Source organism: Arachis hypogaea, chromosome 14 (genome assembly GCF_003086295.3).
Source record: "Arachis hypogaea cultivar Tifrunner chromosome 14, arahy.Tifrunner.gnm2.J5K5, whole genome shotgun sequence".
NCBI classification, from domain to species: domain Eukaryota; kingdom Viridiplantae; phylum Streptophyta; class Magnoliopsida; order Fabales; family Fabaceae; genus Arachis; species Arachis hypogaea.
The window spans coordinates 115,993,416-116,014,966 of record NC_092049.1 but is presented as its reverse complement, the minus strand read 5'-3'; the positions used below and the strand labels follow the sequence as shown (position 1 = coordinate 116,014,966).

General features: G+C 29.2%; 3 protein-coding genes across 27 annotated transcripts; 2 read left to right on the top strand and 1 right to left on the bottom strand.

The window, feature by feature from the left end:
- Window positions 1–1,759: 1,759 nt before the first annotated feature.
- LOC112740540 (protein LURP-one-related 15-like) lies at window positions 1,760–5,864 on the top strand. Its single transcript, XM_025789205.2, has 3 exons — window positions 1,760–2,101; window positions 2,703–2,921; window positions 5,560–5,864. Exons 1-3 carry the CDS (start codon window positions 1,781–1,783, stop codon window positions 5,698–5,700), a joined length of 681 nt encoding a protein of 226 aa, XP_025644990.2. The 5' UTR covers window positions 1,760–1,780; the 3' UTR covers window positions 5,701–5,864.
- A 3,119-nt stretch (window positions 5,865–8,983) lies between these two features.
- On the top strand, window positions 8,984–12,008 carry LOC112743770 (L-Ala-D/L-amino acid epimerase). 13 transcript variants are annotated; one of them, XR_011871113.1, is made up of 7 exons: window positions 9,042–9,246; window positions 9,373–9,562; window positions 9,946–10,292; window positions 10,382–10,882; window positions 11,068–11,165; window positions 11,596–11,835; window positions 11,931–12,008. XR_011871113.1 is itself a non-coding variant. In XM_072214666.1 (6 exons), exons 3-6 carry the CDS (start codon window positions 10,279–10,281, stop codon window positions 11,651–11,653), a joined length of 252 nt encoding a protein of 83 aa, XP_072070767.1. In that variant the 5' UTR covers window positions 9,042–9,246; window positions 9,373–9,562; window positions 10,010–10,278; the 3' UTR covers window positions 11,654–12,008. The 13 variants fall into 13 exon arrangements, 9 of the variants coding, with proteins under 9 accessions (XP_025648889.1, XP_072070767.1, XP_072070764.1 ...); XR_011871112.1 differs by lacking the exon at window positions 10,382–10,882 and having other exon boundaries at window positions 10,010–10,292; XR_011871111.1 differs by lacking the exon at window positions 10,382–10,882 and having other exon boundaries at window positions 9,949–10,292.
- Window positions 12,009–14,645: 2,637 nt separating this feature from the next.
- On the bottom strand, window positions 14,646–21,101 carry LOC112743772 (uncharacterized). Of its 13 annotated transcripts, none has more exons than XM_072214649.1 (12): window positions 20,930–21,101; window positions 20,728–20,849; window positions 20,335–20,429; window positions 18,519–18,612; window positions 17,969–18,098; window positions 17,171–17,403; window positions 16,518–17,064; window positions 15,858–16,093; window positions 15,559–15,767; window positions 15,358–15,450; window positions 15,178–15,285; window positions 14,646–15,091 (listed from the first exon to the last, which is right to left on the bottom strand). In XM_072214649.1, the coding sequence occupies exons 9-12, from the start codon at window positions 15,652–15,654 to the stop codon at window positions 14,822–14,824; spliced, it is 567 nt and encodes a 188-aa protein (XP_072070750.1). In that variant the 5' UTR covers window positions 15,655–15,767; window positions 15,858–16,093; window positions 16,518–17,064; window positions 17,171–17,403; window positions 17,969–18,098; window positions 18,519–18,612; window positions 20,335–20,429; window positions 20,728–20,849; window positions 20,930–21,101; the 3' UTR covers window positions 14,646–14,821. The 13 variants fall into 13 exon arrangements, with proteins under 13 accessions (XP_072070750.1, XP_072070752.1, XP_072070755.1 ...); XM_072214651.1 differs by having other exon boundaries at window positions 20,335–20,390; window positions 20,930–21,098; XM_072214654.1 differs by having other exon boundaries at window positions 20,335–20,385; window positions 20,930–21,098.
- Window positions 21,102–21,551: the final 450 nt, after the last annotated feature.

Genomic DNA, 21,551 nt, shown 5'->3' with positions numbered 1-21,551 from the left:
TCATACGATATATATATAAAAAATTAATGATTCGGCATCTAAAATATATATTAAAATATATAAAATATATATATATAATTATTAATTTTTAATGTTTATTTTATTTTTTAGTTTTTAATTATTATTATTATAAATTTAATTTTAATATATTATTAATGTAAAATAATTATATATATATAATTAATTACGTAATGTATTATTAATAAAAATAATTATTTTTTTATTAATTATATAAATAATTATTTAAAAAATAAATATAATTATATAATTGTATAAAATATTTTATGGACATTAAAATTAAACTCATTATTATATTAAAAAGTTGTTTAGGAGAAAGTAAAGGTGGATGGTGGATCGGTTTAAAACATTGTACGGACCAATGTATCTGCCGCCAGTAATATAGAAGTCAGAAGATGTATAGTATTACATTACTGATCATCTTTAATATAATATAATAACCCTTCAATATTATTATCCTTAGCTTCTTACGCGCCAAGAAACTGCATCAAAGTTGACCAATTTGTTCAGACTCCATAAACTATACATACATCAGTATATATGCTTGTAGTTTCATTAGTAAATTCATATCAAACTGTATATATATATATATATAGTCCAGTGTCGAATCTAGAAATCTTATAAAAAGAAGTTAAAAATAGAAAAAAAATTAAAAGTATCATATTAATATTATTTTAAATTAACATTAATTTTAAAAAAATTATTTATATTAAATTTTTTTATAAAATTCTAATTTTTATCTATATTATAAAAAATATAACATAAATAATATAAATTTATTTTTTTAATATTTTTAATATATATATATTTAAAATAAATTAATAAATATAATATATGAGATCTATTCGTATTAATAAATAATTTACTTAATATGTTTTATTTTAATATCATAAAAAATAAAATTTAATCTAATTTAATTTTATATATATATTTTTTTATTACATTTAATTAAAAATTATTATAAAAATTAAAATATTTTTATATAATAATAAATAAAAAAATTACAAAAAAAATAAAAAAATTAAAAGAATAAAAAAAATAAATTTAAAATACATGAAATAGAATTTAAATCCATGTGGTTGAGTATAAAATGTCTTTCTTTAATCATTGAACTAAAAAATATAATATTAAAAATTTTACACATTATATTAATATATTTTAAGTTTTAAAAATTTAGAGAAGCCATAGTCCATGCAGGTCTCCTCTAATAAATTCGCCTCTACTTATGACGTAATACAATATTAAATTAACACCTTAAAATTAATTACGAAAACACAAAATTTTTTGAGTACCCAACGCACGTTAGCCCATTAATTTAATTTTTTATTTATTAAATATGTACCAAAATTAATGAATATAGATAAAACTAATTAAAATTATAAACATTTCGTACCCATTAACTAAAAAATTTTAAATTTAAAATTTAAAATTTATATATATAATAAGGACATTTTAGAAAAAATAATTTTTATGTCAAATATTTTTATACTTTTATATTATATATACAATAAGAGTAATGTTAGAAAGTTAATTTTTTTTAATTAATATTAACTAATTTTTTTAAAATTATTTTATTTATTTTAAGTTTTAGATCATAAATTTTAATTATAAATATAAATTTTAAATTAAAAAATAAAAGTTTTTAAAATAAAAACTTTAGCTAATATTGACTGGATAAAAGTTAATTCTTATACTTTTCATGGTAGACATGGCTATTCTAATATAATTATAAAAAGCAAAGTAAAATTAATCACGTCCTAAAATGAACATTATGGCATACATAACACCAACAGCACCACCGTTACCATTTGAGAGTGCCATAATCCACCCTCACATGATGCCATTCACAACCCCAACAACACCACCATCACCATTTCCGACCGCCATAATCCACCCTCAGTACTGTGCTCCATATCCAGTTGGCCTTGTACTCAAGAAAGAGAAGACTATTCTTCATAAGTATACGGTAACAGACATCAACGACAACGTTATTTTTACGGTTACTAGCCCTTTCCTCACTATGCACCAGCATCGTTATGTACGTGACGCTCTTGGAAACACCATCCTCCATCTTCGCAGAGAGGTAATTAATTATGAAAAATATTAGATATTAATTATTTTATAATATTTATCTTAGGTAATATAAGAGGACTAACAAAAATTATTGAGTTTTGGCCACAGTTAGTCAATAATGTTTAAAATTATTCGCTAAAAATATATTATTGAATTGATAAACTAAAGTATTGGAGTATTAAACTAATGACTAAAATTATGAGCTAATATAAAATAAAATTTCTGGTCCTTATAATTTTTTCATTATCTTATGAATTTAATTTTGTTGCGTGCAAAAATAATTTTATACATATATTTATTTGTTTTCTAGTATTTTCCAACTGCAAGAGTAGTATTATAAATTAAATTTCAATTATACAATAAAAAGAAAAATTATTTTTATAATTATTATTTTTTTAACAAACTGTACTACAATTTGAAGTCGAATTCAAATGAAAAGAGTATCTATCGATACTTTTGATTTAATCAATGGATAATATTTGTTCTCAAGTTCATAATTTTAGTTAATCATGGAAATCCGAATCCTAATTAATCAGTCTTATAAGATTTTACATCCAAGACTGAAATTTAACATGAAAGTGGCGCTATATTTAATTTGTTGTTATTTGCAGCTATTTAGAGATCGATGGAAAGCGTTTAGAGGCCAAAATATGGAACAATTGGAGATCTTTACTCGGAAGCAATCCTCATTGTTGCAGCTAAGGACCACATTGGATGTGTTCTTGGCAAATAACATCACTGGAGTTTGTGACTTCAAGCTCGTTGAAGCAGGTTTCTTTGCACGAACTTGGGTTGTTAACATCGCTGAATCTGACATTGTTGTTGCCCAGGTTTATTTTCTTCTCGTTTTTCCAGTTTTTGCTTTGATTTGGTGGTTAGAATCCTGTATTTCTCACTTGAATTTCTGAATTTATGTCCAATTCTCATTGTTTAAAAATGAGTAAAGTATCGTTTTTGTCGCCAACGTTTGGGGTAAATCCTATTTGTGTCCCTAACGTTTAAATCGTCCTATTTGTATCCCTAACGTTTGTAAAAGTGATTCAATGTTATCCTGTCGTCAATTACACATCATGAGCGCTTTAGTTTGAGTTTTAAAAATTTCTTCTTGAAATTAGAATACAAATGTCTGAGATAGAATGAATGATCTACTTCGAAAACTAGCTCATCAAATATTGAAACTAATTCCTATAAAATTTACATAATTCACTTTTCTAGGGACATAATTGAATCTAAACACAAATAGTGGATATAATATTAAAATCGACCACATTCAAGTGAGACCTAATTGAAAATGAATGCATCAAAGTGAGAATAATTGAAAAATATAATCTGATTTGTTAGTATAATTGATAGTAGGATAACATTAAATCACTTTTATAAACGTTAAGGATACAAATAAGACGATTTAAACGTTAGTGACACAAATAAGACTTACCTCAAACGTTAAGGACAAAAACGATACTTTACTCTTTAAAAAATTAACGGCTAGCTAGATATAAATAATTATTTATGTCTTTTTATTTAAGAGTAATATATATGAGAGATCTGATGGTTATATACATAACGTTAGAACTTATAGTTTTTTTTTTTTTTTTTTTAAAGAGAGTAAAATCTCAGTACAAACTGTGTATTTGATTTAATTTATCATCACAACACTCTAAAAATAACTTGTAGCTTTATTATTAATTGCCTCTAATAAAAGAATAACAAAACTATTACTTTTCATAATTAGTCCGATCAGTCACAGTAAAAACAGTGTCCCGTTACATATTGAAATATTTTTGTCACCTAAATCTAATTAAATCAGCCTAAACTCAACAAAAATTACTCACTTTCTTTTTTGAGTTTTTTTTTTTTTTACCTCTTCATTGTCATTCTTTTATTGCTGCTACTGTTACTAATTTTTTTATTTCTTTACATCCTTTTTCTCCTGTTAGTTATTGCAGTATTTTTTATTATATTTTTTTGTTTATTTTTTTTATTTTATTTTTATTAAGAAAGAGAAATGAGTAGAATTATGAGAAGATAAAACAAGAAGGAGAAAATAAAAAAGAAAAAGAAGAAGATGATGATAGATGATAATGAAAAAGAAGTAGAAGGAAGAAAAATTTTGACTTGTACATAATTTTTATAAAAAAATAACACTAAAACTTTTTAACTGTGACGCGACATAGGAAGTTTCTTAATTTTGATACTAAATTTTTTTAACCGTGACAAAGATTTTTGTCAACAGAATAAAACAAAAAGAATTATGAGAATGTGAAAGAAGATGAGAAAAAATTTTGAATTATACAGAATTTATTAGGAATAACACTAAAGAAGAAGAAGAAAGAGGAAAGTTTTAAATTATGTAAAATTTATTAGAAAAATAGAATCGAAATTTTTTAACTGTGACACGGAGGAAGTTTCTTAATTTTGACATTGAATTTCCTAACTGTGACATAGAAAAATTTTTAACCAATTTTTTTTATTATTGAACAAATTAAGTAGTATTGAATTTATATATAAGAGGTCTAGTCATTTCTGTGTTATTTATAATAAATTGATGTATTTTTTTATTTCAAAATATATTTGAATGTATTTTGTTGGTTGAACGAGTTAAAATTTTGAATTTGTGATTTTTTAAAGATTTTTTGTGTCTTTTATAAAAAAAATTTTATATCATTTTCAATAGTTTTTTGTGTCATTAACTAAATTTCTATATATTTTGTTATCGTTAAATTAATTATTTGATATTGAACTAAAAGAAGAAGAAGAAAAAGATGACAATAATAATAGTGATGATAATGATAATAAAAGAGGAGGAAAAAAAAGAGAAAAAAAAATCAAATAAGAGGAAGAAGAAAAACAGGAGATGATGGAGAAATGATAATAATAAAGATGGAGGAAGAGAAGTAGAAAGAAAAAAAAAAAAGAGAATAAAATAATAAAAAACGTACTATATAAATTCAATTTGGTTGAAATTGGTTAAAAGAAATCAGCTTAATTTTCTAGTATTTTTGCCATAAAAAATAATAGAAATTTCATTAATAATGGTAATTTAAACTATATAGTTGAAAGATTTTTATATTGTACAGTAGGTGTTATTTTTTTTCTAATGAAAACACTATGTTAACAATTCAAATAACCAGTAACATACAAGCAACTATATGAAAAATTGCGTATTTTTCTACAGGAAATATATAGCTAGAATATAATACAAATATAAATTTATCTAAACAACCTTTTTTTTATTCATATGTTATTTTCTTTTATATTTAAAGAAGAAATTGACCCTGGTGGGAGAGAGAAGGAAATTAAAGAGTATATCAAAACCTATTCTAATCTAAAATAGTTAAAATTTCACATTCCAATCCCATGAACTAAACCGAAAGTGTAGCATTATTGTTTGTCAAAATTAAAGGTCGTGTTAGATGTACTTATTATAATAAACGCAAAGTTATGATGATATAATTGCTATTATTGTAGATAAAGCACAAGTTGGGTAGATTTTTTAGAAGAGAAAAGTTCATGGTCACAATATCTCCAAACATTGATTACGCGTTCGTAGTGGCTCTAACCGTGACACTTGATGACTACATCAGTAGGAGGAGGAAGAGAAGAACGTAGGAGGAACTTCACAACGGAAAAAAATTAGTTAAGCTTTATGCGTGGAACATTAGGATCATATACCTGTTATTATATATGATTTTAGTTGTATATATACTACTCTGGTTTTACGTTAGATGTAATAAATTGAAAATGTTTGTTAACCTTGTTGTTATAGATAGATAGACAGATAGGACGTTTTAAGTTTGATGTATTTTTAATCAATATTTAACCTTTAAGTTTTGACAAAATTTGAACTTGACTTTAGAGTAACTTATAATCACTAATTCAAACAGTGATCTAAAGTAGTGTTTGATAAAAAAAAATGATAACTATGACTAAAAATTCTAATCTTAAATAATCGTGACTATAGAATTTTAATGTTAACTACAGGACGCCCAATCCAAATTGATTTAATTTTAGTATTTATTTATTATTTTTTGGGTTATCATCATTTAGGTTTTTATTTTAGAAAAAGACAAAAATTGCCTAATTTTGTTGCACCGTATATTAATGACAAAAATAAGCTGGACCAACCATACCTTTAGACTTGAATCTTCTTAGACTATCTAAATATGGCCAACTAGTTTATTTCCCGCGCTCTGTACGCAGATTATGTATTTATCATATTGTATGATTGAATTATTATATACATAATATAAATATATAAATTGTGAACTGTAGTGATATGACTTAACAATAATAGATTTCGAAAATAATAACCCAAAATTGACTCCTACCTAAATATATTATTTCGTTGAAGTTAATAATTTGGCTATTTTATACATCAAAATATTCGTTAAGTCCATTATTTCTTTTCATAAAAAAATTCATTCACGTATCATTTGAAATAAAATTGAAGGACAGTGGATTTTTGTAGTCGAAAGAAATTTAATATTTAATAAGAAATAATTATTCAAAAGAATTATAAGTTTGTTGTTACGTCAATTAAAAAAAATAACTTTTAAGTTGATATATTTTAATAAGAGTAAAGATATTTTTTTATTCTAAAATTTGTTAAAATTTTTAAAAATATTTTAAAATTTTATTTTGTTTTAATTTTGTTCTTGAAGTTTTCAATCTGCATTAAATATATTCTTGACAGTTAAATTTTTAAAAAATTTATGACCTATCCAACAATAATGTATGATAACTATATTTGATTTACTTGTGTTGAAAATTATTCTTGTGAAATTGTTGCTGAATTAGTTCTAAATTTTATAAAAAATCAATCGTCAATGGTATATTTAATGCAAATAAAAATTTTTTAGTATAAAATTGAAACAAAATAAAATTTAAAAATTTTTTTAAAATATTTTACAATTTTTAAAGACAAAAATTATATTTTATTCTTTTTTTTGGATGACTATACTATACCCTTCTAATAGTTGGTGAACTAAATATTTAAATTTATTTATAATATTACATGCATAAATTGAATTGTATTTATTACACCAGATCATAATTTTCGCTAAAAATTCACCTACAAACTTGTTGCTATGAATAAGACACTTTAAAAATAATAAAAAATACATATCTTTCTCTCTCCCATTTCCATTTGTATATATGGTTATACATACATTTACCATTACCACTATTCAATATTAAATTCGCACCTATCTTTCCACCAATCAACAAAAAGATACAATTTTTAATAGTTTAGAGTAATAAACAGTCAGGAGAATTGGGATGCTCAAGAGTTGAAAAGGTGCATCAAATAAGGAACATATGGTTCTTGAGTTTGAGTAGATTTTGATCATTGCCGAAGTTCTCAGTCGCTAATTGCACACATTAAGGAAAATCAAAAGAAATAGATCACTTTGTTGTTTGAGTAAGTACTTATAAGATTTGTTTTGAGAGTCTCCGATTATAGGTACGCTTTATTTCTAATAATCATACGTGTATTTTTTTTTTTGGGGATTACCTAATTATATTATTTTTGTTTTTGATTTCTCAAGTAAGGTTTCTGTTGAATAAGTTTAGTTTTATACATGTTGGTTTCCTCTAACATAGTTTATCTAATGCGAAGATATTGTAGATTTACATATGACACTAATAAGTTTGACAAGGTTGATTATAGGATTTTTGTCGATCTACTTCTTCACCAGATGATTATAAGTAAGTTAGTGATACTCTCGAAATGTGCCTGCATAACTTGATATATTATTATCATTTCTGTAAATTAATAGATTATGCCTCTATCTTTAAATTTAACAAATTAAATTAAATCTATTGTTATTGTTTCTGTAAATTCTATATAGAATAATTTTTTGATTTTTATTATGTGTTCTCCTTTTTATTTATGTGGAGAGTACTGCTCCTGAAAATTGTGGATAGAATGATATTTAGATGAAAATTAGCAAGATTGTAGATAAGATTTTGTTAACAAAGTGCTAACCACTCATGACAGTACCTTGATACTATGAGGTAAAAGGTAAACAATATAAAAACACTATGTTTCATTATGAGTATAGCTGATGGTTTTTATTACAATTGTATTATTATATGTTTATTGGTGTGCCTTTTATGTATTATACATGCTTGTTATCATGACATTTGGCTTAATTGTTTTGCATACCTTTATCTATTATCCTTTAAAAACATATATGGTGTTCGTGTATGTTAACAATTTTTGACTATTTTGTTTTTCTTATATACACAGAGTTAACAACACAACCGTCAATATTAGAATTTTTGTATATATTGTGCCATGTATGCTGAAATCATGGATCTATGCTATGCACTTTCATAATTACTGTAAGTTTTATTTGGTGGTGCTATCCGAAAGTGTTAACTTATCTATTCTCATTTTGATATAATTTTGAGAACATTTAGTATACAAACGGTCCCATATAGTTTTGGTATTTTGTTAATTAATTATACATATCTTTATACAATAGACTTCGTATGGAATTGTCAATAAAAAGGCTTAGATACATAAATTGTTTGGATAATATCTATGAGAGTATTTATTATACAACTTCTCCTATCCATTTCACATACATTTTTAATTTTATATCATTTTATCCAATAGCACTACTAGAAAATTAGTTATTACAGACGGATATTTCCGATGAATTTTATCCCACGGAAATACAGACGGAATTTCAGAGGGATTTTTTGTCGGAAAATAAAAAAATGAATTAGCATAAATTACAGACGGAAAAGAGAATCCATCGATAATTTTGTCGGAAAATTTAATTTTTTTTTTGTGAGAAATAGTTACAGACAGAAAATCTGTCTGTAATTAAATGAACAAAATGTTGCATTTTATTAAATTATTACAGACGAATTTTTCGTCTGTAATTTAAAACTTTCCGTCGAAAATTTTGATTTAAACCTAATTTAACCCGAGTGTCTCCACCTTCATTCACACTCCACACAAGCTTCTTCCTCTCTCTGTCGCACTAACAGCTTCTTCTCTCCGTCGCATGAGCTTTTTCCGCCATTCGCGTCGCACGAGCTTCTCCGCCGCCGCTATCGTCGCATCTGCTCCCTTCATTGCCGTCGTCACAGAACTCTCTACGCCTCCGCTCTTGTCGCATTTACTCCCTTAGTGAATTTCAGGTATACTCTGATTTTGTGATTCTGGTCCTTAGGGTTCAATTTTTCTGTGGCAATTTTAGGTTTATCAATTTTCCTTAGCAGTTTCTATCTTCTTGTTGCTGTTGATGCTGATTGAGCTTGTTGTAGGTTTATCAATTATTTTATTATCAGCGAAGAAAGAGATTTTTGGTCGGTCATTTCTGCAGCGATTCGTGAAACTCGGTGGAAACTCGGTGGTTGTTGTTGAATGGCAAAGCTTGGAATGATAGTTGACTCCGTTGGTAACTTCTTCTCCGGCAAAGACCAGCTTCCCTAGTGTGACCCTGACATCGTCGCTGTAAGCCTTTTCTTTTTCTCGATTCCATTTTCTTCATTCAGAATTGATATCAACTTGTAATTTCTTGTTATCTATTGGTCGTGATTTCAGTCTTGATGTTTAGGTCAAAATCAAGTTAGCTCTTGCAATAGGTTTAGGGTTTAGATACAAATCAATCACATATCTTTTGTTACTTTAGTTAAAGAGGAAGAATTGCAGCTTCTATGAAACAATTCTCTGTTATGATGCATCATTGTGTAACAGTTAAAGCTATAGCTTGGAGCATGATATGTTTCATTCACAAAAGAAATTGTTGATAACAATTGAAACCTCCTTGTCTTTTTATTGCTCCTTTGCTGCTTTATTCTCTAAAATCATGGTTTCTTCTTCTGCACCTGCAACAGCAGCAGCAGCCATCACCTTTGGCTTTAAGAATTTGATGGAAACTTTCACTGTTGATGTGCACAGAGCAGAGAACAGGCCACTGAACGTGCCCTTGATTGCACCTTTTACCATTGCATCATCAAGGTTGGAGATGGTAGAGAACGTGGCCGTTAGAATTGAGCTCAGCAATGGCTCTGTGGGTTGGGGTGAGGCACCAATTCTGCCTTTTGTTACTGCTGAGGACCAGAAAATTGCCATGGCCAAGGCTTCTGAGGCGTGTGCCTTTCTCAGGAGATGTCCTTCACTGACACTGGGTTCCATGTTGGAGGACATTGTTGCTATTCTTCCTGGCCATGAATTTGCTTCTGTGAGTGACATTCAGTTAAACTTTTCATCTTCATCATCATATTAATTTTTTCTACTCATTCTAATGTTTTCCTTTTGCACTTTTGAAAGGGACGTTTTGCATGCCCCTTTGCTACATGAATTCATATGGCTTTGAATTAACTACGATCCTTCTTATTATTGGTAATTAAGGAAATGAAACGAGACTTGTAAAATTTATTCTATGACTTTCTTAGAATAAACTATTATCTTTCATATGCCCCTTTCCATTTTATTATTATTTTATTCTATGACTTTCTTAGAATGCCTCGCCATTTGAGTTTCACATTCATTTAAAGGTTCATTCTTTATTTTTTAAATCCCTTCTTGGAAATACTTGTTGAAGGAGGGGAATTTTTGTTTTGTTTCACTGGGATTTGGAAAATGAAAGAGAATGTGGAACTGGTATTTGAGATTTGTGTGGTGATTCCTAAGAGAGAGGCGATTCTTAAAGGAGATGAAGACTTTGATTGCAGCAATGTCTTTTCCAGGGAGCTTAAGAATGCAGGCTTGGTTGTTGACAGAGTTATTGGCAATTCTGATGAGTTCTACTGCCGCTTAATGCACGGTGTTGTGAGTTCTTGTCATAGCCGTTTATCAAGTTTTCGATTATGGTCCTAATCAGGAATGTGCTTCAGCATTAGCTATAAACTAATACCAAATTTTTGTTTGTTTATTTAGTTGTACTTATTAGCAAATGCGCTCTTGTGATGAATAATGAACAATGTTTGCATCCTTGTTGTAACTTGAATATGCAGGTAAACAATAGCAAATCAAGCAGAATCCTTAAATTCAATAGAAGAGAAATCCGTTGGGAAGTCGGAGAGCATCTCCTTCCAAAATTTTGTCGAAACTTGTATCCTTCTTCTGAACCTATATGTTTGGTAGATATTAAGTATGTTCTTAAATTTCAATTGGTTAGTCTTCTGGATATGTGCAATGTCAGTTTTGTCCTTGAACTTATACAGCTTGTTCACCTAAATCAGTTATTTCATTGACTTTTTCTATGCCTTGTATTCTAAGTTTCCTCTCTTTCTGTTGTTTTCCCTTTTAGTTCTAACTTTTAATGGTAAAATATTTTGGTACATGACTTTGCATTCTTACTTCGGAGGTTGTATTTAGTAACATTAATCTTTATAGTAAGGTTCAGAATGGTTAACATTTGACCAAATGGTTTTTGGGATGGGAGGATATTTTAGCTTTGATCTCTGATTTGGAACCATTGATGAAATTTCTGTCAAAATTTAGCTTACAATTAGTTTATTCCTTAATCCTTAACATTTTAGGTACCTGAATATTCTGACTACTTTGAAGAAAGTATTTGCAAATGTGCATTTGACTTGATTTTTGCATTTAACGAAGTAATCTCTCTTGGGCACAAGGAAAATGTGACTGTTGCACAAGTTAAGCAATACTGTGAAATGGAGAGTCATGAAGAGAAGCTGCACAGACAGATGAGGGAGGACAAGATTAGAGAAGCAAATGATGAAATGAAAAGGAAAGCTAATGAGATTGATAAAAACAAGGTATGACTGGATGTGATTTTCTTTTTAATTTTTGTTTATTTTAAATTCTAATAGTGTGCATCATTTAATCAAAAGGCAATTCATGTAATATACAGATTATAAAGAACAGAGGTGATAATTATAAAGGAGGTTTTGGCCCATTACAGTCAATGGGCTCGAGAATATTTGAGAAATACTTGTGAATTGTGATAATTACTAATCTTTACATATTCCTATATATCCGATCTTTCATTGAACATTTGAAATATATATAGAATGTTGTTATTAGTTTATATATATATATATATATATATATATATGAAAAGTAATCTAGAATTGGGTAAAATCGAGTTTATTTGAAGTTTGAACTCCATATATACGAGCTGCTTCAATGCAACGACATATATATAATAATTAATAACAATAACAATTGAAAGAGTAGAAAATTTCTAGTTGTGTAGACTTCATATAGAATTGTCAAAATATGCAGACTTAGATACTGGCAAACTCTTTATCATTATTTGGATAGTATCCATCTATTTCTCATAAAATCTTAATTTTATATCGCTTTATCCAATAGACTTGTTACAATATAGGTATAAAATAAATATGTATATGAATCCCTTATAGATATAACAACATATATAGGAATTTCTTATCATATAAGATTGTCAAAATAAAGACATTGATACTGACAAGCTCGTTTTAAATTTTTGGATAATATCCATGGTAATTAGATTAGTTCATCAAGGATATAAATTAAATGGAGTCTAAAGAAAGATTCACCCTAAATATGTTATCACATATTTGTGCACAACTATCTAAAACATAAATATGTTAACCAAAACAATGCTAAATGGAAATTCATCAATCACTACTACATAGTTGACTTTTACTAACATTTAAAAAATGTTATTACATCATATTAAAATGTTACCTATGTATATTAGTAATATTTTTACAAATGTTAAATATACTCTATATTACTAAATAATTTTACTAATATTTTTCTAAAAATTTAATCACATTTAGTAAAAATGTTACAAAAGATATTCTATAATAGAAGAAATGTTACAATAGACCATTCATAATAACAGTTAAGAAAATGTTACCATATATATTTTTTGTAATACTTAAAAAATATTACAATAAATCTTCTATAACAACACTCTAAGAAATGTTACGATCTATCTTTTTTGCTAACATTGAAAAAATGTTACAAAAAATCTTCTTTAACAATAAAAACATATTACCATAAATTTTTGGTAACATTTATAGCTATAATATCTATTTACTATTCATATTTTAATATGTAACCATTTATTTATTTATTTTTATATACAGTAGAAGGGTATTGCCACTACTTTAAATGCACAAAATATTGAAGATAAATTCATAATAAACACAAATTAAAGTATAATAAAAAGAAAATTAATAAGAAAATTAAATTTCTTTTCTTTAATATTGTCTAAAATTACCACAGAACAATTCTAAAATAAATAAAAGATTATAAAATCCAAATCTTCTCTATTTTGTCATCTTCAATCAACATTAACAATTCAAACAAACAAATTAGAACATAAAATCTAATCTTTTTTAGTTTGTCATCTTAATATTGCTAACACACCACTTTTTTCTTTAATCTTTTCTTATGTTGATTAAGCTTCTTTTTCTTCAATTTCAAGTTAAGAATCTCTTGAAGAAGAATAAAGAGCCTATAAAAAGATAACTATTTTAAGACACCAATACTAATATTCTCACTAAACAAGAAGGAAAAAGTAATATCAACTTTATTTAAAGGTAAAACATATCACTTCAACTAATCTCAATATGATTATTACAAAGTATGAATCACAGATGCTATTTTAACTTCATTTTAGTTCTAAATATACATGCTTCTGATTAGGTGAAACAATCACATTCTTCTCCTTTGTTCGAGGTAATAGCTTAGCTTGAGACTTAAAAACACCTTTTGTAATAGTAGATGATTCTAGAATATTTCTACTAACTGACTTTGATTTACTTAGAACCTATAACATAAGAAAATAATAAACATCAAATCTATCATTAGAGCATATGATGATCAGTGTATGTATGCTATCTATTTGACATGTAAATTTCTATATAAAGCATGATTATGCAGCTTTTTCAATAAATAAATTAAAATCATTCTTTCTTTCTTCATTCTATCTATCTATCTATCTATCTCTTTGTTCCAATTCTACTGCTACAAATTATGCTCCTCTGCCACTACTTCTATATCTTTCTATCTATCCATCTATCTATCTCTTTCATACATTCAAGTCATGTCCCATAACGCATCATCTACATCATTCTCTCATTGCCACATCGCTTAACACACTATTCCATCTCAGCTTTTATTTTACTATACAAAAATGCCAAATTAACATAGATATATATGCCTAACTTAAAACCAACTCTCAAGACACCAATTATCCACAAACACATTACTAATTAACTTTTATGTAAAAATAAAAACCATTAATGAAGTTCCTATAATTTACTACTTACTTTTTATCTAAAGATAAATACACATGCAACAATATGCTTCTCACCTATATATACTAATTGTTATATATGTTTACATTATTTAGTTAAATTAAAAAGTTATAATTGGCATACACAGTAATAAATTTATTAATATTATAAATGTGAAAATGACAAATTAGTGATATTATTAGTCTATAAATGCTAAGATTGGAGTTATTTTAGTGTAGATTAAATAATTGACTACATTTAAAACAACACTATGAAGAGTAAATTTTATAATTAACTATTAAGAAAAAAATACAAAAAAAAGATATAAACACCTGTTTTTCAGTAGCAATAGTAACTTTATGATGTGTTGTTGCAGTAGCTTCTATTTTCTTCTCATATAGAGTAGTTGACATGAAAGAGAGATTTGGAATCTCTACTCCTGGGAGGCTTTTTTGTAGCTGATTTAAAAACATATTAAATCCACACAACATCTGTTACTTCATGACTTCTATTCTTTCTTGAAGTTTTGTTTCCATCCCCTCTTGCATTTTTGTTGTATATTCTGAATTTCAGCTTGAGCATTCTCTTTAACTTCTTCAATTAACCTATCTGTCTCAACTTGAGATTTAGGTCCCCACAAATCTAAAGCTACAACACCTCTACCATAAGTTCGGACACGACCAGGTTGATCTTTCCCCAACACTTGGCAAAGTATATCATCTTGGTTTGTACTTTCTAATTTTTCAAGATGTGAAGCTATGGCATCCTCAAGCTCTAACTAAAATCCAAAATTCAAACTACATTAATTTATGACAAAATATCTATATCACACAAAATATATATTAAAAGAAATACATATCTTACAAAAATTTTGCTTATTCCCTCACTCAATGAATTTCCATCTCTTGGCTTGTGTGTTAAAAAGAACATGTTCACCCGAAATGGTTCTCTTCTATCAGGATTTTTCATTGCCTATTAAGAAAAAACACAATTAACTAAAAAAGAACCAATGCAAATAAGACAATGTAAACACATTAATTCTACCTCCTCTTCACATATTTCAGCAAATGTTTTTGATCCTGTTGTATGTTGACTTGTATTCTTTGCTCTACTAGCTTTATTATTCTTGCTTTGTTCCTTTAAAATCATAAAAAGATAATTGAATAATTAAGCCTAAAAATAGAAAAATTAATTAGTATAACTAATTATAGTATGAAGGAAATTACATGCTAAGAATTAGTATACCTTAATCATATCAAGGCTCCAAAATTGAACAAGAATCTTCCAATGATCAAGTGGAACAGTACGAGGACAATTCTTCATATTGTAAGCTAGTGACATGTTTTCCTTAAAATACTATTTTTTCAACCGACTTTTATATGTCTTCCAAGATAAATCCAAAGTTTTGAAAACCCACACTTTACCAAGTACTCCGATGTCAAACTTTTCCTACACTATAATGAACATAGATATGTTAATTAATATTTAGTTTTTAAAATCAATAAAAGAAAAACACCTAAGTTAAAAGTGTAAAAATGTAATACAATGGTAGCTTCCCACAAATCTTTCCAGTTATCTTTAAGTCCATGCCAACTTGTGTATGTCAATGGAGCAAGGCGTGCATTTCTAACCAAAGTCCCCAAATGACTGCTTAACTTGGCGCAATTACATCCAATTGGTTGACCATGCTTATTTAATCTAATTGGCAACCGATCCTCATAGCTTAAACCATGAGTTTTAAGGCACTTTGTCAGACCCCTTTTTCTCTTAGTTGCTAGTCCTGATATGGAAATCAATAAATAAAAGGCAATTATACAAAAAATACTACACATTTATTATTAGTATTAAACTAAACATAAAACATGATTACTTATTATCATTATCATTAGCTTGGGATGCTAAAGCTGGTCCTATTATCAAGAATGAGAAAGTTTAGAACAGAGAGGAGAGAATTTCTAAAAGACATCTATCTATTCATTCAATCTAATCTTATAAAAGTGCAATTTCATCAATTCTTAGAGTGTGATGATCTCACTCTGTGCATGTGTGTGTGTGTGTTAAAGAATATTTGTGAACTTAAGATCCAATGCATAGCCAAACTCAGCGTATTTTGAGAAACTAAAACTTTTATAACTCTTTTAAAATTCCACCAGCTTGAGATTGATCGACGAAGTAATCACATAAGGGAGAGATTCGAGACTGACTACATAATAGCATTTATGCGAGCATGCCGCTCTTCTTTCGGGATCTCGAGTCCTTCTTTATTGACTTCTGGTGCGCTCTGCCAACCAGATCGGGAGGTTAAATAGTTTACTAAAGCTAGCGACTGGGGTATGCTAGTCCTACCGAAACCGAAGCATTGACTTGATCGATCGTTTTCTACGTTAGAGACCCAAATCCTTTCATAGCACAATTAGCTGCTAGTAAACATGCCAGCTATCACACATCTCACTTGACGCAGGTGGAAAAAGAGGATTTCATGATCCCTTAGCCCCTCTCTTCGCTATCTGTTAGGAGATGAAGAGTTTTGCTCGTTGTTGGTTCTTTTCCTTCTCACTTTTGATTATCCGACTTCGCTCTGCGCTAGCCTTACTTACTATATTCAAATTTTACGAAAAACAAAGACGACACATTAAAAGAAGTGCGTGCCGATACACATCGCTAGTAGCATTGGAAGCATTATCTCTTAGCGCTTTCCTTCGGTCGTGGAACAAAAGAGCGTCAAAGTTGTCCCAACCCGGTACTTGTTACCTTAGACGAAAAGAAGACCAAACCATTCTTTAACAAACATCTTAAGATGAAATCAATAATAGTCACAACACTCAAATTAAAAAAAATGCAATAAAGGATCACTTACCGTCATCATTAGTATGCAGTATTAAAGGTGTTTGTGAAGGGCTTGATGCAGTATCCTCTAGCTCACCAATGATATTAACCATAGAACCACCTTTCAATCATCTACTTTTCTTCATAGATGATATTAATCAGGATTGACGAGGACCTAATTCAATTTGCTCTTCTTGTTCATAGATGATATCTCTCATTGAGATGCTTGACCTTAAAGCTTTGTCTTTTTTGTTTGCCATAGCACTATTATAAACCAGAATAATAGGATTGATAAAGATTATTAATTATGTAGAATACCTAGAGACTAGAAAGTGAGAGAAAGCATTCAAGAAAAACCTAAACAGAATCTAGAACTAATTAACCAATAGTGTAATTGAAATTGATGGTCCATTTATATTCATAGGGCAGCTCATAGGTGTGTAGCATATACAACATACTATAGAAAGTGGCGACCAAGATGTTAAACATTTCAAACTCAATAAAAAAGGGGCAAGATCAAGAGAGAATAAAGAGAAACAATGCAAGAGGATATAACTAGAGGCTCTTATCCTTGTAGTAAATAAGAGCTTTCAGTTTCAAGTTTCTCTTTTCCATGACTTCAAATATATTAAAGTAGATTTATTTTAAAATAGAGAATATATATATATATATATCAAAAAATTCAATATTCTTCTAGAAAACACAGCTTCTTTCTACCTCTTCTCCAAAAGCATAATCTGATTTAGGTTATTATCAGTATCCTCTTGCATATTCATGTTGCATAACTATGGTTATTATGTAAAATTTAGAAATGTTTCTGAAAACTCACCAATATGCTATAGAACATGCAAGCTGAGATCCTTCTAGTTTTCCCTTCCAAGATCTTATTCAAGCTGAGATCTTCAGTAGAGTCTTCCAAAATTGGGACAATTCGACTTTTAAAAAATTCAGCTACAACCCTAGAGTTAAACAAGTCAAGAATACTAGCTCAAAGCAGGGGACATGAACAACTAATACAGCAATAACAACACCTGAGCCCTATCACACTAAATAAAGCCAACTACATTTGATGAGGCCTTTACTTGTGTCTTTGATAGTCACACAGATGTAGCTCCAAATTTCAAATGATATGAGTTTATTATTATTTCACCCAAAAACAAATTTTATTCTTAAACACAACCAATTAACTAAGAAGAGTGGCCTGCTTTCCTAAAATTCTTTAACACGAGATTACAAACAATCAACTCAGTAAGTTTTAGCAAGAACAAAAAGAAAATTTCATCTAGCTGCCATGCAAATCAAAACCAGCTCGAGTATTTCTTAGTGCTTCTTTCAGTGATCCAAATTTTTGAGATATTAAAGAATTTTAGATTTCATACCTAATAGATGAGTTTCAACTGGTGGAGAAGCTCCTGCCGAAATTATTTGTGTGATCCCTTAACAGCATACTAGGTGCTAACTTTGCCCCCAAAGCTAACAAATATAACATTCAGTACAAGAAATTGCATGTCATTGTCAACCAATTATTTGCTTGGTTCAGAGGCTAATCTATACACTGATGTGAAACATAATAAATTGTGCCATAAATGATGAGTATAAAGGCAACTAATAATGTAACTTGTCTCCTATAGGGATGGCAACGGGTCCCCATGGGGCGGGGACATGCCCCCCACCCCCGCCCTGTGACCCCAAAAAGCCCCCCGTCCCTGCCCCGTATCCGTGACGGGTGGCGGATACCCGATATCCGCCGGATATCCATTCCCCGCGGATCTTCCTTTAAAAAAAAATTAAAAAATTCAAAGAACTCAGATTTCAGAAACAATGCATATTAACAATACATCATTCATAACAATAGAGATTAACAATTTTGATTTCAGAACAATTTCAAAGAACCCAGATCTGTACAATGCAGATTTTATAACAATGAAGATTAACAATACAGATTTCAGAACAATTTAAAAAATCCCAGATCTATATAATGCAGATTTTATAACAATGCAAATTAACATTAGATTTCAAAAAAAAAATTAAACACACAGATCTGTAGATGACGAGGCAATTGCAATCAGCAGCGGCGAGAAGCAGACCCAGAGACGGAATAGATGGCGACAAAATCGGCGATGCGCAGATGGCGACATGCAAATCTGTGGTGGAGACGGAGACGGGCAGATCTGTGGTGCTGATGATATCTGACGAGGAGGAGGAAGGATGGCAGGCGAGGAGGAGCTCTAATGAGAAAAGGGAGAAAAGGAAGACAGAACTTGATGAGAAAAGGGGAACAAGGAAGGGGGAAGGTGAGGCGACCTCGCCGAAGGGGGAGAAGCTCGCGGCGTGTCTGGGAAGTGAGCAACGGAGGTGGAGGCAGTGGTGAGGAGAGGATCTAAGAGACTGAGACTGAGGCTCGAGCAGAGAGACTGAGAGAGTGAGTGAAATGGGAAATGAGAATAGGGTATTAGGGTTTGTGAAAAATATATATACTGGGATATTTTGGTACATTGATATTGATGGGTATTAAACGGGTATCCACGGGGCGGGTATCTCTACCTCTGCCCGCGCCCCGTTTATTAAACGGATACCCGTTCCCCGCCCCGTGGAGAGAAATTGACCCCCAAATCCATTCCCTGGCGGGTAAATCCCCGCGGATACCCGCCCCGCCGGGGAAAACTGCCATCCCTAGTCTCCTATAAAATGCTTGAATCAATTTATGCTCATCACTAATACAAAGGAGCCTATTCAAGCACTTCACTAATTTATGCCCATACTTATTAATACAAAGGAGCCTATTTCAACACTTCAAGAATGAAGAATAGCCTTTGCTTAAATTTCAGCATTAGTCATAACATTATATATAACAATCACACTACTTTTTTACCATTAAGCATAAACTATGAGAAGTAAAATTAAACAATTGAAAATACATTCTTATCTGAAATTAGCAAACGGCAAATACTAAGGACCAATTTCTCTTTCTTTTCTCTTTTTTATTTTCTTATTCTTCTCTCTCAGCAAAAAAAGGTCAACTAAATCAGGTGTTTGAACTTAAAAAGATACTAAGAATGATGGGAAAAAACTCTAAATTGGCAATAGAAACCACGAAAACAAGTCAAGGAACATACAAATGCAATTTTATTTTGTCCTAATAAAAGAAGAAATAAAATAAGAAATAAAATAGAATCATGGAAATTAGAGACTAACAGTTGAAGAGCTTCTAGAAACTTGTCGTGTTCTTCGTCAGTCTAGTTCTCTCTGGACTTGGTAATTCAGAAACAGAATCGGTGTAAAATCCGAAACTTATGTGGCAAAAATTGAAAGGAGTAACCAAAATTAAATACTAGAATTGTTATAGTCAAATGAAAAAACAGAATGAATAATAATTAAAAAGACAGTGTAATTAAACTCATTTATACCTAAATTCAAAACCTAAATTCAAATAAACAACTTAATTAAAACCTAACTACTAAATAACCAATTAAAAACCTAAATTAACTAATAATTATACATCAAATTAATTACAGATTAATTATCAAGTAAAGATTAAAGAGGATTGAAGGAGCAAGAAGATAGCTGAACAAGAGAATTAGAACTCACCAAGTCGGGGGGATGAGCAAACGATGGAACCGGCGAGAAGAAGACTGCGCAGGGAGAAGACGATGGCGCAGGCGATGAGAAGATGAACCAGAGGCGAGAAATTACATATGCATGATTCAGATCTGGATCGAAATCAGCAATAGATGAGAAATTGAAGAACTGAGTGAATAGAAAAAAGTTAAAGAAGAGAGTAAATGCTTACCAAAATTGAGAGGAGAATCCGAATCTGGAGAATGATTCAGATTGCGATTGAGATCGAGGAAGAAGATGAAGTGTACAGGAAGGAGATGCGATGGAACTTGGAAGTGGTTTTCTCCTTCGTTGTGAACTGTAAAGAAAAGAACGTGAAGAAGATTAAAAAAAAATGCCTTAGTATAATTTTTATATATTTACACATTTGGTAACATTTACATCTAATTTTTCTTCTTTCTTTTAAGAAAAAATATATTTTTTAACATTTATTTTACAAATGTTACTAAAAGTACAATTTTATTAGTATAGCTAACATTTTAAAAAATGTTAAATAAAAAATGTTAGTAAATGTCTAAATTGTAGTAGTGAATATTCAAAACCCTTTATAAGTACATCACTCATCCCCTTCAATCACTTAAATCTTGTGTCCTTTTCTAGACTTTCTGCTAAACTTATTGGTCACTACAAGAAAAATCACTTTTAGCGGCCATTTATTTTGGTTTTAGCTGCAATAAAAATAGCTGCTAATACATTTACCGGCAATTAGACATTAGACGTCTTATGCTTTATCACTAAAAGGTTTTAGCAGCAATTATAACATTTGTCGGTAGAGACCTTTTTAATGGCCGCAA

Bases quoted from the DNA above. Each gene is read 5' to 3' on its own strand.
- LOC112740540 (XM_025789205.2), top strand. From the start codon at position 1,781: ATGAACATTATGGCATACATAACACCAACAGCACCACCGTTACCATTT. The intron at 2,102-2,702 runs GTAATTAATTAT...TGTTATTTGCAG, and splicing joins TCCTCCATCTTCGCAGAGAG to CTATTTAGAGATCGATGGAA. The intron at 2,922-5,559 runs GTTTATTTTCTT...CTATTATTGTAG, and splicing joins CTGACATTGTTGTTGCCCAG to ATAAAGCACAAGTTGGGTAG.
- LOC112743770 (XM_025793104.3), top strand. From the start codon at position 9,981: ATGGAAACTTTCACTGTTGATGTGCACAGAGCAGAGAACAGGCCACTG. The intron at 10,293-11,067 runs GTGAGTGACATT...TTGAATATGCAG, and splicing joins CTGGCCATGAATTTGCTTCT to GTAAACAATAGCAAATCAAG. The intron at 11,166-11,595 runs GTATCCTTCTTC...TTAACATTTTAG, and splicing joins CCAAAATTTTGTCGAAACTT to GTACCTGAATATTCTGACTA.
- LOC112743772 (XM_072214649.1), bottom strand. From the start codon at position 15,654: ATGTCACTAGCTTACAATATGAAGAATTGTCCTCGTACTGTTCCACTT. The intron at 15,286-15,357 runs GTAGAATTAATG...TTTTCTTAATAG, and splicing joins CTGAAATATGTGAAGAGGAG to GCAATGAAAAATCCTGATAG. The intron at 15,092-15,177 runs GTAAGATATGTA...TTTGGATTTTAG, and splicing joins AGGGAATAAGCAAAATTTTT to TTAGAGCTTGAGGATGCCAT.